This window comes from Ranitomeya variabilis, chromosome 2, assembly GCF_051348905.1.
Source record: "Ranitomeya variabilis isolate aRanVar5 chromosome 2, aRanVar5.hap1, whole genome shotgun sequence".
Lineage (NCBI taxonomy): Eukaryota > Metazoa > Chordata > Amphibia > Anura > Dendrobatidae > Ranitomeya > Ranitomeya variabilis.
The window spans coordinates 94,181,470-94,198,183 of NC_135233.1; the positions used below are offsets into that span (position 1 = coordinate 94,181,470).

The 16,714-nt window shown below is 45.9% G+C and overlaps 1 protein-coding gene across 2 annotated transcripts in view; it reads left to right on the top strand.

The window, feature by feature from the left end:
• The window catches only part of XPO1 (exportin 1), a 139,620-nt gene that overhangs the window by 41,859 nt on the left and 81,047 nt on the right, over positions 1 to 16,714 (top strand). For both annotated transcript variants that reach the window (XM_077282721.1, XM_077282719.1), the window contains exon 2: positions 9,084 to 9,215. In XM_077282721.1, the coding sequence (XP_077138836.1) occupies positions 9,090 to 9,215 (126 nt within the window). In that variant the 5' untranslated portion in view covers positions 9,084 to 9,089. The remainder of the gene's footprint in view (positions 1 to 9,083; positions 9,216 to 16,714) is intronic.

Genomic DNA, 16,714 nt, shown 5'->3' on the forward strand with positions numbered 1-16,714 from the left:
GTACGATACTGTGTTTTCACACTTTGATCAACCATTGAGTTATCAGTTATTGTACTATTTCGCACCTTGGTCGGCCAATGTTTACTTCTACACATCAGGCCGGCGTCACACTCAGCGTATGAAAATACAGTCCGTTTTTTACGGCCGTAATACGCAGAAATGTTCCCAAAATATTGGTCCGTATGTCATCCGTTGGCAGGGTGTGGCAGCGTATTTTGCGCATGGCATCCTCCGTATGTAATCCGTATGGCATCCGTACTGCGAGATTTTCTCGCAGGCTTGCCAAACCGACATCTAATGCACGTCCCGCTCCCTTATGGTGTGGCTTGATCAGCTGGAATCCCAGCTCAAGGACAAAACATCCAGAGACAGTATACTGAATACCCTACCAGTAATGAAAGGGGCAGCCGCTTTTCTGGCCGATGCGTCAGCAGACTCCATCAGGCTTTCGGCCAGGTCAGCGGTGTTCTCCAATGCAGCCAGAAGAGCCCTCTGGCTCAAATGTTGGCCCGGAGACCTCCAAACAAAGGCTAAACTTTGTAATATTCCGTGTGAGGGAGAATTTCTTTTCGGCTCTACTCTGGATGATATTTTGGAAAAGGCAGGGGACAAAAAAGTCCTTTCCCGTCATGCAATACCCATCTTATAAACGTCCTTTTCGGAGTAAAAAATTCTTCCGTAGGAAGCCACCTAGACCGCAGGACAGATGGGAAGACAAAAAGAATAAGAGCAAAGGGTTTATCTTCAACAAAAGCCCCACCGATCCCAAAAAACCCGCACAATGAACTTTTGCCCCAGGTGGGAGGAAGATTGTCCCTATTCCTCTCAGCCTGGGAAAAGATAACCAGCAGTGCCTGGATTCTGGATTTGGTACAGTCGGGACTAAAATTCAAATTTCTTACATTCCCTCAGCCGTCCTTCCTGGTGACATCCCAGAGAGCTTCTCCGCAGGAGCGGATAGCTCTGGAACAGGAAGTCACAACGTTGCTAGACAAAGGGGTTCTTCTGGAGGTCCCTCTCCGAGAAAGAGGAAGAGGGTTCTACTCTCCGATTTTTCTCAGGAAAAAGCCAGACGGATCTTTCAGGACGATTATCAATTTAAAAAATTTAAACAAACACCTGATTGTGGAACCTTTCAAAATGGAAACAATAAAGACAGCAGTCAAAATGTTGTTTCCGCATTGTTTCATGGTAGTGCTCGACTTAAAGGACGCATACTACCACGTCCCCATTCACAAAGACTTCCCAATATTAATCAGGGTGGCAATCGAAATAGAAGGGATGGTAAAGCATTATCAGTTTACAGCCCTCCCGTTCGGTCTCGCAATAGCCCCACGGGTATTCACCAAATTGATAGCGGAAGTCATGGCAGACCTGAGGAAACAGAACACCCTAATCGTCCCATACCTGGACGATTTCCTGATAATCGGCAACTCTCCCCAACATTGCAAAAACCAGCTACAGTTAGTTATGGACTCTTTGGAAAGCTTGGGGTGGCTCCTGAATCTGAAGAAGTCCAGACTAATACCGAGTCAGATTCAGGAGTACCTGGGGATCACGTTGGATTCCATCTCCCAGGAATGTCGCCTACCCCAAGAAAAGATCCAAAAAGTGGTGAAGTTAGTGTCCAGGGCAAGAAATCTCCCCTCTATATCACTTCGAGAGGCAATGTCTCTCCTCGGGTCCATGACAGCCTGCATTTCTGCCATCCAATGGGCCCAGTCACATACAAGGGAACTGCAATGGCAGACATTAGCGGAAGAAATTTCCCTGAAGGGAAATTTAGAAGGTCGGTTCACCTTCTCATTAAACACAATTCTCTCGCTAGATTGGTGGACAAAAGACAGCAACTTGGGCCGCGGTCTACCATGGGTAATCCCAGTGTCAAAAGTGGTAACCACAGACGCAAGTCCCTTCGGCTGGGGGGCTCACCTACACGATCTAGTAGTTCAGGGGACATGGTCAGACGACGTAAAAGAAGCATCCTCCAACATGAGGGAGTTACTGGCAGTAAAATTCGCCCTTACAGAATTCCAAAAACCCCTTCACTCACATCATGTAAGACTGTTTTCAGACAACAGAGTAGTAATGGCCTACATAAACCATCAGGGGGGAACACACTCTCAACCACTGATGGAAGTCACACATTCAATCTTACAGAAGGCCGAGGAAAATTTAGCATCCTTGACGGCACTTCACATAAAAGGGGTGGACAATGTCAAGGCAGACTACCTAAGTCGGGTCTGCCTAAAACAGGGGGAATGGGAACTGAACCAGTCCATATTCAATCGGATAACGGAGATGTGGGGGGTTCCGACAATAGATCTCTTCGCGAACAATCTAAATCGGAAGGTGACCCCCTTTGTTCCATAAACCCAGCAGGGAACCCGGTGGCGCTGGATGCTTTCATGATTCCTTGGAAGCACAAACTGGCATATGCGTTTCCCCCTATCACACTGATACCAGCGGTTCTGAGGAAAATAAGGGAGGACAGTGCCCGGGTGATATTGATTGCCCCTTACTGGCCGAAGAGAACTTGGTTTTCCTGGGCCAGAAGGATGTCCATAACAGACCCTTGGATACTCCCAGACCAGCCCAATCTCCTATTCCAGGGTCCAGTATCACACCCGCAGGTAGCGAGGTTACACATGACAGCTTGGAATTTGAGAGGGGGTTACTGATAGAGAAAGGCTTTTCTCAAGGTCTAGTGTCAACTCTCTTAAAAAGTAGAAAATTAACAACTACTAGACAGTATGGTAAAATCTGGAAGAAATTCCTCTCTTCCTCAGGGGCAAAAATCTCCGAAGGAATCCCTCTCAAATTAGTGTTAGAATTTCTGCAAAATGGGCTGGAAAAAGGCCTAGCCACTAATACACTGAAGGTTCATATTGCCGCACTGGGGGCACTGTTTAATTACAATCTAGCAAAGAATCGTTGGGTGTCCAGATTCATTAGTAATGTAGTAACATTTGTGATCGTTAACCTGATGTTCCCTTTATACTCTGTAAACAAACTGATGCGGGAGAGAGGTACCGCCTTTTTATCTGTAGGTTTCCTGTCCTTGGTGGGCGGATCCCCTCTCTCCGTGGTGCCGTCATGGGCTCAGAGAAACACCGTTATCGGTGAGTAACTACTATTTTTACGGCCATAATACGCAGAAATGTTCCCAAATTATTGGTCCGTATGTCATCCGTTGGCAGGGTGTGGCAGCGATTTTGCGCATGGCATCCTCCGTATGTAATCCGTATGGCATCCGTACTGCGAGATTTTCTCGCAGGCTTGCCAAACCGACATCTAATGGATTTATGTGCTCAAATGTTCGTTAATATATTATATATATATATATATATATATATATATGTCATTGAGGGCAAAGTTCTCATCTTTGGAGACCTCAATGCAAGAACAGGGAGAGAGACTTCCTGACCACGGATGGAAACATCTACATACTTGGAGCAGAGAATGATGGCCAAGACCCTGTACACACTGAGAGAAACAGCTGTGACAGTACAGTCAACAAAAGTAGCAGAAAGCTCCTGAACGTATGTAGAAGTTTAGGACTTCATATCCTTAATGGACGAAGCAAGGGTGACTCCTTAGGAAGGTATACACTAAACTCCCATGTAGGGAGGAGTGCAGTAGACTACGCCATTACAGATCTGAACCTGGCAGATGTCAGCGCCCTCATAGTCACCCCACAAACGCACCTGTCAGACCACAGCCAACTTCTTCTGTACATGAAATCTACAGAGAAACCATCCACTCAGAAGCCACAGCAGAGCCGCCTCTTCACCCGGCCTCCATCCTATAAATGGACCAAAATGTCGGCACTAAAGTATAAAGAAGCTTCCAGCAGACCTGAAATACAGCGGATGCTCCACCACTTCTACAACCTCGAGTACAAGCCAAACCCAGAGGGAGTGAGCCAAGCCGCAAAGGACCTCAACAATATATTCTACGCAATGGCCAGACTGTCCGACCTTAAAGTCGACTACAAGAGACCAAAAGAAACACAGGTCAATGGCTGGTTTGACAAAGAATGTAAAGCTGTATGGAAGACCCTGAGAACAGCCTCCAACAAGAAACAGAGACCCCAACCACCTGGGTCTGAGGGAAGCCTATGACTCCATACAAAGGCAGTACAAAACCCTCCTCAGGAGGAAGAAGCAGAGTTACATCTCTACCAAGCTTAACCAACTCCAAGACGCCCTCCAAGACAACTCCATCTGGGAACTATGGAACCACATGGGCACCAAAGACAAGAAAAACAACACCCATATCCAAAATGGCAACCTCTGGCTCCAATACTTCAGAGACCTCTATAAAGACATTCCAAAGGAAGAACTAAGCCAAGAACAGGAAAACATAATGGCGAAACTAAAAGCAATGGAGGAAAAAATCAAAAACTTCCAAAACCCGGTGGATACACCTATAACGCTACAGGAAGTAGCCGAGAGACTCTCCTCCATAAGATGTAGAAAAGCCGGTGGCCTGGATGGAATCCTACCAGAAATGCTGAAGTACAGCCCACCAGAAATACAGGCTGCAATGGTTAAACTCTTCAATATTGTGCTGAGTGCTGGCTACTTCCCTCGTACCTGGAACCAAGGCCTCATCACACTAATCCACAAGAGTGGGGACAGGTATGACCCAGCCAACTACAGAGGCATATGTGTCAGCAGCAACCTGGGAAAACTGTTCAACAGTATCCTGAACAAGAGGATCCTCCCCTTCCTCACCGAGCACAACGTCCTCAGCAAGAGCCAAGCAGGGTTCATGCCGAACCACCAAACCACTGACCACATCTACACTCTGCACAGCCTCATTCAGAGACATGTCTACAATACAAAGAATGGGAAGATGTACGCCTGCTTTGTGGACTTTAAAAAGGCCTTTGATTCAGTGTGGCACCCGGGCTTATTCCTGAAACTGCTGGAGAGCGGAATAGAAGGAAAGACCTATGATGTCATCAAAAGCTCCTACACCGAGAACCGCTGCAGCGTGAGTGTGAACGGCAGAAGAACGGCTTATTTCCAGCAGAGCCGCGGGGTCAGACAAGGCTGCAGCCTAAGTCCAACACTCTTCAACATTTACATCAATGTGCTGGCTACCGCCCTGGAATCCTCCTCAGCACCAGGTCTCACCTTCCACGACACGCAGGTGAAGTTCCTGCTGTATGCAGATGACCTGCTGCTGCTGTCACCAACCGAGAAAGGCCTCCAGGACGACCTGAAAATCCTAGAGAAATTTAGCTCCACCTGGGCTCTACCGGTTAGCCTAAAGAAAACCAACACCATGGTGTTCCAGAGGAAAAAGAGAAAATCAGACCAGCACCCGTCATTTGTCCTCAACAACTGCGACCTCACAGGAACGGACAAATATACCTACCTGGGCCTAGAGATTCACCGGTCAGGGAGCTTCAAACAAGCCATAGAGACCCTGAAAGACAAGGCCTGCAAAACCTTCTATGCCATCCAAAGGAAACTCTACCATCTGAAGCCACCAGTGAGGGTCTGGCTAAAAATCTTCAACTCCATCATCGCCCCAATCCTCCTGTATGGCAGCAAAGTCTGGGGTCCTCACACCTACCCAGACTGGTCAAGGTGGGATTCCAGTCCAGCAGAAATATTCCACCTGGAATTCTGCAAGCACCTTCTCCAGGTCCATCAGAGCACCTCCAACAGTGCTTGTCGGGCCGAGCTGGGCAGATTCCCTCTACACCTAACAGTTCTAAAGAGGGCGCTGTCATTCCGGGCTCACCTGCATAGGAGCAATCCAAGCTCCCATCACCATAAAGCCCTTATACATGTAGGTGAAACAGAAAAACCAGAACCCTCGGAACAGCCAAGCCAAACCCAACCGGACCAGAACACCAATCATAACAACCTGACAAAAGCCGGAATCAGGAAGATGGCAGAAGGCGGCCAGGAGAGGTATGTCAGTGACTGGAAGAATGATATCAACAACTCACAGAAACTGATCATGTACCTGAGCCTACAGAGAGACTACAGACTGGCCCCATATCTGGAGAAACTCCCGCACCCCAGAGATCGGAAGATCCTGAGCCGATATAGACTCAGTGCCCACAGTCTGGCCATCGAATGTGGCCGACACAGGCAGAACTACAAGCCCAGGGAGGAAAGACTGTGCCAACACTGATCAGGAGGCCATAGAGGACGAAACCCACTTCCTGCTACACTGCTCCAAATACTCAGCAGTGAGGGACACTCACTTCAGTAGACTCACATCTCTTCCCGGACTTCATCACCATGAAGGAGGAAGAGAAGACATATATCCTGCTGGGAGAAGAAGAGAGAGCAGTGGAGATAGCAGCGCGGTATGTGAGCGAATGTCATAGACTGCGAGAAAAACAGCCATGATGCCATGGACTATAGCCCCCACAATTGATCTGCCCCCATCCACCTTCCCTATGCCATGGACTATAGCCCCTACCCTGGATCTGCCCCCATCCACCTCCCCTACAGCTCCTACCCAACATCCCCACAGTCCCTATTCCAATTGCCTTTATACACTTGCTTTGGCTAAACTGATGTGTATTTGGTCCTGCCAATAAAGCTTCTTTGAATCTTGGAAAGAAAAAAAAAGAAAAAAAAAATTATATATATATACATGTCTTTGAAGCAGTGCTCTTTAACCTGCTGACATGTAACTCCGCATTAATGGCCAAATTGTGTATTATGTATATACTAGATGGAGGCCCGATGCTATCGCATCGGGAGGGCGGTAATGTCGCGATGGGGGCAGGCTTTGCAGCATTGAGAATTCCCCCCCCCCATGCTCTCACCACCTATCCACTCTTTCCCCATGTGCTGACTTCAACCGTCTGCTCTTTTTTGACCTGCCTACCCCATGTGCTATCCCCCTCGTCTCTCTCCTTCCTGTGCTGTTCTCAACTCGGACAATACTGACATTACAGCAGGAGGTCCCAGGGGATACATTTTGTGAGGTAAAATATTTTTTAAAGTCCGTGAAATATTTTACCTCGCAAAATGAATCTTCTGTGATCCCCTGCTGTAATGTCAGTATCGTCTTTTGCTTCCTCCCTTGCCCAGGATATGCTATGAGTATGCTCCGTACACAGTGAGAGACAGACCATTTTTATGATGAACTTTCGTTCGTGAGAAAACCCCTTTAGGGTATGTGCACACGTAAGAATTTCTTAAAGAAAATTCCTGATGAAAACCGGACATTTTCTGCAAGAAAACCGTATGAGTTGTTTTCGCGCTTTTTTCCGCGAGCTTTCCCAATGCATTATATAGCGGTATAAACGGAAAAAAAGCAAAATTAAAGAACATGCTACGTTTTTTACCGTGATGCGTTTTTTTTTTCGTGGAAAAAAAATGCATCGTGCACAAAAATTGCAGAATGCGTTCTAAATGATATGATACATATGTATGCGTTTTTATCGTGTTTTTATAGCAAAAAAAAAAGCGAAAAAAACATGAAATAAAAATGCAACATGTGCACACAGCCTTAATGTGACCGGCTTCCTCTGCTTGTAGACACATCGCGCATCTGCCGCTGGAATCAGCCGAATGATTCACTGCACCTGTGCGTAATTCACACAGTAAATCAGACCGCTGCCATCTTTGCAGACAGATCGCGGTGGTCGGTGAATCATTCGGCTGATCCCAGCAGCGGCGTGTTCACGACAGTGTTCCACTAGTGGTACCACGCAAGAGACTGTGAGTGGTGCGTACGGCGTATAGTGTGTGTGGTGCGACAGTGTTCCGCTGGTCGTACTGTGCAATAGGTTGGTAGCAGCAGTTTCCATATTGAGTCGCCCATCACTTGGGTGTCCCAATATGGCGGTCGGTAAACTTCCTCCTCTTGGAATTCTGGGATACGGTGACATCTGGACAGAACCGGAAATGAAAACATTACAAGGCAATTATATAAATAGACAAGTAGGTTCAGCTACAGTCCAGTAACAGGTGTGTGTGTGTGACCCAAATAGTAAAGTTGTGTAGGTTCCTAGATGCTGTTTTGAATCAAAATTATGGAGGGAAACCATTTTAATTTAAGAGTAGCTTTCTTCTTTGAGTAAAAGTTTAAATTTGTTATCTGATGGCTATAAAGTGAACTTCTGGCTCCCCATGTGGCAAATGTGCTTGTGCGCCCACACAGTAGTTACAATGGTAGTTTGGATAGAGCCAGAAAATTCAGGTCTGGTTGGCGGTGACCACGGAGCATGAGCCCAATACTGCTGCTTTTTGTATATGTACTGTGCGACTGACTAGTTTTTGGTATTACATTGGCTTGTATGTACTGTTTACATAAGCGGTGTATGGCATTATTCTGATGTGTACTGTGGAAAATTGCAATTTATTTTTTCAAAGGGAACCTGTTTTCTCGTGCTGCTGAAACCACAGGCTCCATGAATCACTGTGTGTTTTATTGGAGCCGTGTAAATTTTCAGACACAGTATACTACTGAAAAGCTGTCCGGGGTAGACTACATATCTCAATTGACGAGTCTGCCAGTCTGCCATTTTGTCCCCACCATGCTTCCCTACACTAATAGGGATTTCCCTGTCTCTCAAAGGGATCAGGGTGTTAAGAAGCCACCAAGCAGCTGCGTTGGAGTAGTCAGTCAAGACACCTTGTCTCGAGCCAGTTTTTCAAATCTTTTTCTCTAAAATACTGCAGTAACACAGCCTAAGCCCGGGGTCACACTTGCGAGGGTGATACGAAAAACTCGCACGATTCTCTCGTATCAATGCAGCTGCACACTCCGGTCTGGAGTGCCGGCGGCAGTGCCGGGTATTGATGCGAGAGACTCGCGCAAGGTTCTCGCATCACACTCGCAAGTGTGACCTCGGCCTAACATTGAATGCCTGTGGTTCAGGCCAGGGCTGCGGAGTCGGTAAGCCAAACCTCCGACTCCTCAATTTCCATGACACCAACTCAGACACCACAGCCCTGGTTCAAGCAACATGAGTCTGATCACATGTACCCTGAAGTATAGAATAAAGTGGTCTACAATGTATCTAGATTTTTTTTTTTTTTTTTTAAAGTCCTACATGTATTTATATATTAACATGTAATATCTTTTTATTGCAGTAATCTATGCCAGCAATTATGACCATGTTAGCGGACCATGCAGCTCGACAGCTGCTGGATTTCAGCCAGAAACTGGACATCAACCTTTTGGACAATGTGGTGAATTGCTTATACCATGGAGAAGGTGCACAGGTAACTAGGAACATTTTTTTTCTACCATAATGTTGATTTATGTTATAAGTAAAAACTAATCGCTTAAATAAGACCTATCTAATGGGTGATTTTACAGCTAGTGTCTAAAAATGGCTATCTAGATTGTGTAGGTTGGAGACATACTACCTGGTGAACAGCGAGCTTTAGCTGCGCTTATGCGTGGAGTGTTTACCAGCCTTGTACAGAAGGTTATCTACGTGTTAAAATGTAACTGTTGCCCTACAGGTGTACATGCAATGTAGAGACATGTTTGGCTGGCTGCTACCTCTTCTGTACCTCATACACATGAATGTTTGGCCGCATGTTGATGTGATCTATATAGGAGAAGGATGTTGGCTACTACTAGATGCTAGAGAACAAGTGTATGGAAAGTGAAGTCCAACTGCTCTGTCCTTCTCTCAACATCAAATGTTGCATGTTAAATAGTTGGCTAATACCAGCCTGTGTGAAGACCTTAAGGGTAAGTTCACACTAGCTGTTTTTTCAGTGGGTTTTTTTTCCACAACAAAACCTGATTTCTTGGTAGGAAAGAAGCTGCATAAAAAAATCATCTTTTCCTTGCTGTTTTTTGCTACGGTTTTGGCATGCTAGATTTGATTCTTGTTCATGCTGATAAAATTGTGTGTGGGGTGGTGGGGGGAGTCCTACTCTGTACACAAAAAAAACAGCGTTCTTTTCCAGCGTGTTTTTTTATTTATTTTTTTTATCACATTTCAATGGGTGAAAAACACTGAAAGAAGTGACGTGCTCCATTGTGCAAAAAAGCATGCAAAGCACAAAATCCCGATTGACTAAAAAAAACAAGTTCTGTGCATGAGACTTCTGAAATCTCAGACTTTGCTGGTACTGTAAAACACAGCTGAAAATTTGATTAAAAAAAGCTGCAAGAACGCCTAGTGTGAATTTGGCCTTAATCTACTATTTATGGGAACACCTTTTTGAAGTTAACCAGATCTATCCAATTTACTAATGGAAACTAATTTTTGAGAAATACAGTTTTGTAACTCATTTTAAAATGTTCTTTTGGTCTAGCCAAATATGAATATTCATTGTACAATAAAGAATTAACCAAACTAATACTTTTCCTTTAACCCCTTCCCGACCTTTGACGCATACGCTGCGTCATGAAAGTCTGTGCCAATCCGACCTATGACGCAGCGTATGCGTCATGGAATGATCGCGTCCCTGCAGATCGGGTGAAAGGGTTAACTCCAATCTCACCCGATCTGCAGAGACAGGGGGAGTGGTGCTTCAGCCCAGGGGGGGTGGCTTTACCCCCCCCGTGGCTACGATCGCTCTGATTGGCTGTTGAAAGTGAAACTGCCAATCAGAGCGATTTGTAATATTTCACCTAAAAAACTGGTGAAATATTACAATCCAGCCATGGCCGATGCTGCAATATCATCGGCCATAGCTGGAAATACTGAAGTGACCCCCCCACACACACACACACACCCACCGATCGCCCCCCCAGTCCTCCGTTATGGGGTCCGGTCCCCTCCGTCCGCCTGCCGGCTCCCCCGTCCTCCCGTCCGCTCCCTCCTTGTTTGGATTCACCCCCCCTGTGGTCTGATTACCCCCCCTGTGCTCCGATCCACCCCCCCCCCCCCCACCCCTTCATACTTACCGATCCTCCCGGTGTCCGTACGTCTCCTCGCTGGGCGCCGCCATCTTCCAAAATGGCGGGCGCATGCTCAGTGCGCCCGCCGAATCTGCCAGCCGGCAGATTCCTTACAAGTACATTTTGATCGCTGTGGTAGGTTCTATCACAGCGATCAAAATAAAAAAAATAACCCCCCCCCCCATTATCACCCCCATAGGTAGGGACAATAATAAAATAAAGAAAATATTTTTCCACTAGGGTTAGGGTTAGAACTAGGGGTAGGGTTAGAACTAGGGCTAGGGTTACGGGTAGGGGTAGGGTTATGGCATGTGCACACAGTGCGGATTTGGCCGCGGATCCGCAGCGGATTGGCCGCGGATCCGCAGCGGATTGGCCGCTGCGAATTCGTAGCAGTTTTCCATCAGGTTTACAGTACCATGTACACCTATGGAAAACCAAATCCACTGTGCCCATGGTGCGGAAAATTCCGTGCAGAGACGCTGCGTTGTATTTTCCGCAGCATGTCAATTCTTTGTGCGGATTCCGCAGCGTTTTACACCTGTTCCTCAATAGGAATCCGCAGGTGAAATCCGCACAAAAAAACACTGGAAATCTGCTGTAAATCTGCAGGTAAAACGCAGTGCCTTTTTTACCTGCAGATTTTTCAAAAATCGTGCGGAAAAATCTCACACGAATCCGCAACGTGGGCACATAGCCTTAGGGTTAGGGTTGGAATTAGAGTTAGGGTTGGAAATAGGGCTAGGGTTGGAAATAGGGTTAAGATTAGGCTTGTGGTTAGGGTTACGGATAGGGTTAGGGGTGTGTTGGGGTTACAGTTGTGGTTAGGGTTGGGATTAGGGTTAGGGTTGGGGTTAGGATTAGGGTTAGGGTTGGAATTAGGGTTACGGGTGTGTTAGGGTTGTGGTTAGGGGTGTGTTGGGGTTAGGGTTGTGATTAGGGTTATGGCTACAGTTGGGATTAGGATTAGGGGTGTGTTGGGGTTAGTGTTGAAGTTAGAATTGAGGGGTTTCCACTGTTTAGGCACATCAGGGGTCTCCAAACGCAACATGGCGCCACCATTGATTCCAGCCAATCTTGCGTTCAAAAAGTCAAATGGTGCTCCCTCCCTTCCAAGCCCCAACGTGCGCCCAAACAGTGGTTTACCCCCACATTTGGGGTACCAGCGTACTCAGGACAAACTGGGCAACAACTGTTGGGGTCCAATTTCTCCTGTTACCCTTGCAAAAATAAAAAATTACTTGCTAAAACATAATTTTTGAGGAAAGAACAATTATTTTTTATTTTCACGGCTCTGCGTTATAAACTTCTGTGAAGCACTTGGGGGTTGAAAGTGCTCACCACACATCTAGATAAGTTCCTTGGGGGGTCTAGTTTCCAAAATGGGGTCACTTGTGGGGTATTTCTACTGTTTAGGCATATCAGGGGCTCTGCAAATGCAACGTGACGCCCGCAGACCATTCCATCAAAGTCTGCATTTCAAATGCCACTACTTCCCTTCCGAGCCCCGGCATATGCCCAAACAGTGGTCTACCCCCACATATGGGGTATCAGCGTACTCACAACAAACTGGGCAACAAATATTGGGGTCCAATTTCTCCTGTTACCCTTGTGAAAATAAAAAATTGCTTGCTAAAACATCTTTTTTGAGGAAAGAAAAATGATTTTTTATTTTCACGGCTCTGCGTTGTAAACTTCTGTGAAGCACTTGGGGGTTGAACGTGCTCACCACACATCTAGATAAGTTCCTTGGGGGGTCTAGTTTCCAAAATGGGGTCAATTGTGGGGGGTTTCTACTGTTTAGGCATATCAGGGGCTCTGCACATGTAACATGATGCCCGCAGACCATTCCATCAAAGTCTGCATTCCAAAACGTCACTACTTCCATTCTGAGCCCCGGCATATGCCCAAACAGTGGTTTACCCCCACATATGGGGTATCAGCGTACTGAGGAGAAACTGGACAACAACTTTTGGGGTCCAATTTCTCCTGTTACTCTTGCAAAAATAAATTCTGGGCTAAAAAATATTTTTGAGGAAAGGAAACACATTTATTATTTTCACGGCTCTGCGTTATAAACTTCTGTGAAGCACTTGGGGGTTCAAAGTGCTCACCACACATCTAGATAAGTTCCCTTGGGGGTCTAGTTTCCAAAGTGGAGTCACTTGTGGGGAGTTCCTACTGTTTAGGCACATCAGGGGCTCTGCAAACGCAACCTGACGCCCGCAGAGCATTCCATCAAAGTCTGCATTTCAAAACGTCACTACTTCCCTTCCGAACCCCGACGTGTGCCAAAACAGTGGTTTACCCCCACATATGGGGTATCATCGTACTCAGGACAAACTGGACAAAAACATTTGGGGTCCAATTTCTCCTATTACCCTTGGGAAAATAAAAAATTCTGGGCTAAAAATCATTTTTGAGGAAAGAAAAATTATTTTTTATTTTCACGGCTCTGCGTTATAAACTTCTGTGAAGCACCTGGGGGTTATAAGTGCTCACTATGCATCTAGATAAGTTCCTTGGGGGGTCTAGTTTCCAAAATGGGGTCACTTGTAGGGGATCTCCAATGTTTAGGCACACAGGGGCTCTCCAAACGCGACATGGTGTCCGCTAACGATTGGAGCTAATTTTCCATTCAAAAAGTCAAATGGCACGCCTCCCCTTCCGAGCCTTGCCGTGCACCCAAACAGTGGTTTACCCCCACATATGAGGTATCGGCGTACTCAGGAGAAATTGCCCAACAAATTTTAGGATCCATTTTATCCTGTTGCCCATGTGAAAATGAAAAAATTGAGGCTAAAATAATTTTTTTGTGAAAAAAAAAAAGTACTTTTTCATTTTTACGGAACAATTTGTGAAGTACCTGGGGGTTTAAAGTGCTCACTATGCTTCTAGATAAGTTCCTTGGGGGGTCTAGTTTCCAAAATGGGGTCACTTGTGGGGGAGCTCCAATGTTTAGGCACACGGGGGCTCTCCAAACGCGACATGGTGTCCGCTAAAGATTGGAGCCAATTTTTCATTCAAAAGTCAAATGGCGCTCCTTCCCTTCCGAGCCCTGCCGTGCGCCCAAACAGTGGTTTACCCCCACATATGAGGTATCAGCGTACTCGGGACAAATTGGACAACAACGTTCGTGGTCCAGTTTCTCCTTTTACCCTTGGGAAAATAAAAAAATCGTTGCTAAAAGATCATTTTTGTGACTAAAAAGTTAAATGTTCATTTTTTACTTCCATGTTGCTTCTGCTGCTGTGAAACACCTGAAGGGTTAATAAACTTCTTGAATGTGGTTTTGAGCACCTTGAGGGGTGCAGTTTTTAGAATGGTGTCACTTTTGGGTATTTTCAGCCATATAGAACCCTCAAACTGACTTCAAATGTGAGGTGGTCCCTAAAAAAAATGGTTTTGTAAATTTTGTTGTAAAAATGAGAAATCACTGGTCAAATTTTAACCCTTATAACTTCCTAGCAAAAAAAAAATTTGTTTACAAAATTGTGCTGATGTAAAGTAGACATGTGGGAAATGTTATTTATTAACTATTTTGTATCACATAACTCTCTGGTTTAAGAGAATAAATATTCAAAATGTGAAAATTGCGAAATTTTCAAAATTTTCGCCAAATTTCCGTTTTTTTCACAAATAAACTCAGAAATTATCGACCTAAATTTACCACTAACATGAAGCCCAATATGTCACGAAAAACAGTCTCAGAATCGCTAGGATCCGTTGAAGCGTTCCGGAGTTATTACCTCATAAAGGGACACTGGTCAGAATTGCAAAAAACGGCAAGGTCATTAAGGCCAAAATAGGCTGGGTCATGACGGGGTTAAGGAATCTATGGCTTTTTGTTGATATTTAACGCCTTCAAGCTGCAGCCCTTTCATTTTTGCGTTTGTTTTTTTTTCTCCCCTTCTTCCCAGAGCCATGATTTCATCATCAATATGGCCATGTGAGGGCTTGTTTTTTGCAGGACGAGTTGCACTTTTGAACGACACCATTGGTTTTACCATATCCTGTACTGTACTGTAAAAAGTGTGCTGAAATGGCAAAAAAGTGCAATTCCACTACTGTGTTTTTTTTTTTGTTTTTTTTTCCCTTACCATATGCTAAAACTGATCTGCTTGTTGGAAACCCTCCCTTTTAATGTGGGCTCCGCCGCTGAGCCCACATCTTTCCGCAGTTTTGAACAGCAGACATGTGCCTCTAACAGCCGCGGGTGGAATCGCAATCCACCCGCAGTTGTTAACCCGTTAAATGCCGCTGTCAATCTGAAAGCAGCATTTAACTCGTGCTTCCGGGAAGCACACTGGATAGCCCGCCCATCGGTAACTCGTCACGTGATTGCAGTCACAAATGGGTTGGCATGACAACCAGAAGTCTCCACCAGACCTCTATGGTTCATAGCCTGAAGGGAAAATATGTATTTGTAGGCGATATATGACCGGCAGTAAATTAGCATCTGTTCTAAAGGTACCGTCACATTAAGCGACGCTGCAGCGATATAGACAACGATGCCGATCGCTGCAGCGTCGCTGTTTCGTCGTTGTGTGGTCGCTGGAGAGCTGTCACACAGACAGCTCTCCAGCGACCAACGATGCCGAAGTCCCGGGGTAACCAGGGTAAACATCGGGTTACTAAGCGCAGGGCCGCGCTTAGTAACCCGATGTTTACCCTGGTTACCAGTGTAAATGTAAAAAAAACCAAACACTACATACTTACATTCCGGTGTCTGTCATTTCCCCCGGCGTCCGCTTCCCTGCACAGTGTAAGCGCCGGCCGTAAAGCAGAGCGGTGACGTCACCGCTGTGATCTGCTTTACGGCCAGCCGGCGCTGACATTCCGTGCAGGGAAGCCGCCGGTGGGGGACTTGACAGACATCAGAAGGTGAGTATGTAGTGTTTTTTTATTACTTTTACAATGGTAACCAGGGTAAATATCGGGTTACTAAGCGCGGCCCTGCGCTTAGTAACCCGATGTTTACCCTGGTTACCAGTGAAGACATCGCTGAGTCAGCGTCACACACGCCGATGTCAGCGGGTGAGCCAGCGACGAAATAAGGTGCTGGACTTCTAGCTCCGACCAACGATATCACAGCAGGATCCTGATCGCTGCTGCGTGTCAAACACAACAATATCGCTATCCAGGACGCTGCAACGTCACGGATCGCTATCGTTATCGTTAAGTTGTTCAGTGTGAAGGTACCTTTAGGCTGCAGCTTTTCACAAGGATCATAACCTATGTTATCTATCACAAAGGTAGCTTTTCTGATCTCCGGATCTCAGACCCCATGGTGCTGTTCTGAGAACACACAGAATTGGAATCCTTTCACGCCTCTGATGCCTTTGAAGGAAGACACCAAATGGAACCTAGTTACTATGGAAAAGAGAGGCTAAGAAAAGAGCTTGAAAAAATAATGTATTCATTGGTAAAGTAGCCATGGTCCAGTCACAAGCCAGAAATTAGAATATAATCTTTTATTTTTATATAGCGCTAACATATCTCGCATACAGTTATGAACACGTATCGCTGTCCCCGATGGGTTTCACAATCTAAATTCCCTATTAGTATGTCTTTAAAAATGTGGGAGGAAACCGGAGTACCTGGAGAAAACACACGTAAACATGGGAAGAACATTCAAACTCCTTGCAAATGTTGTCCTTGGTGGGATTTGAACCCAGGACCCCAGCGCTGCAAGGCTGCAGTGCTAATCACTGTGCTGCCTGCCAATATTAACATGAAAGGCTGGTCTAGAAACCTGATCTCCAGGCTAAGCCTATAACTTGGGGTCCACACAAAGAAAGTTGTTTGAGATTGAGGGCAGCCAAGCTGATGTGATCCATTTCATATCTCCCTTCCC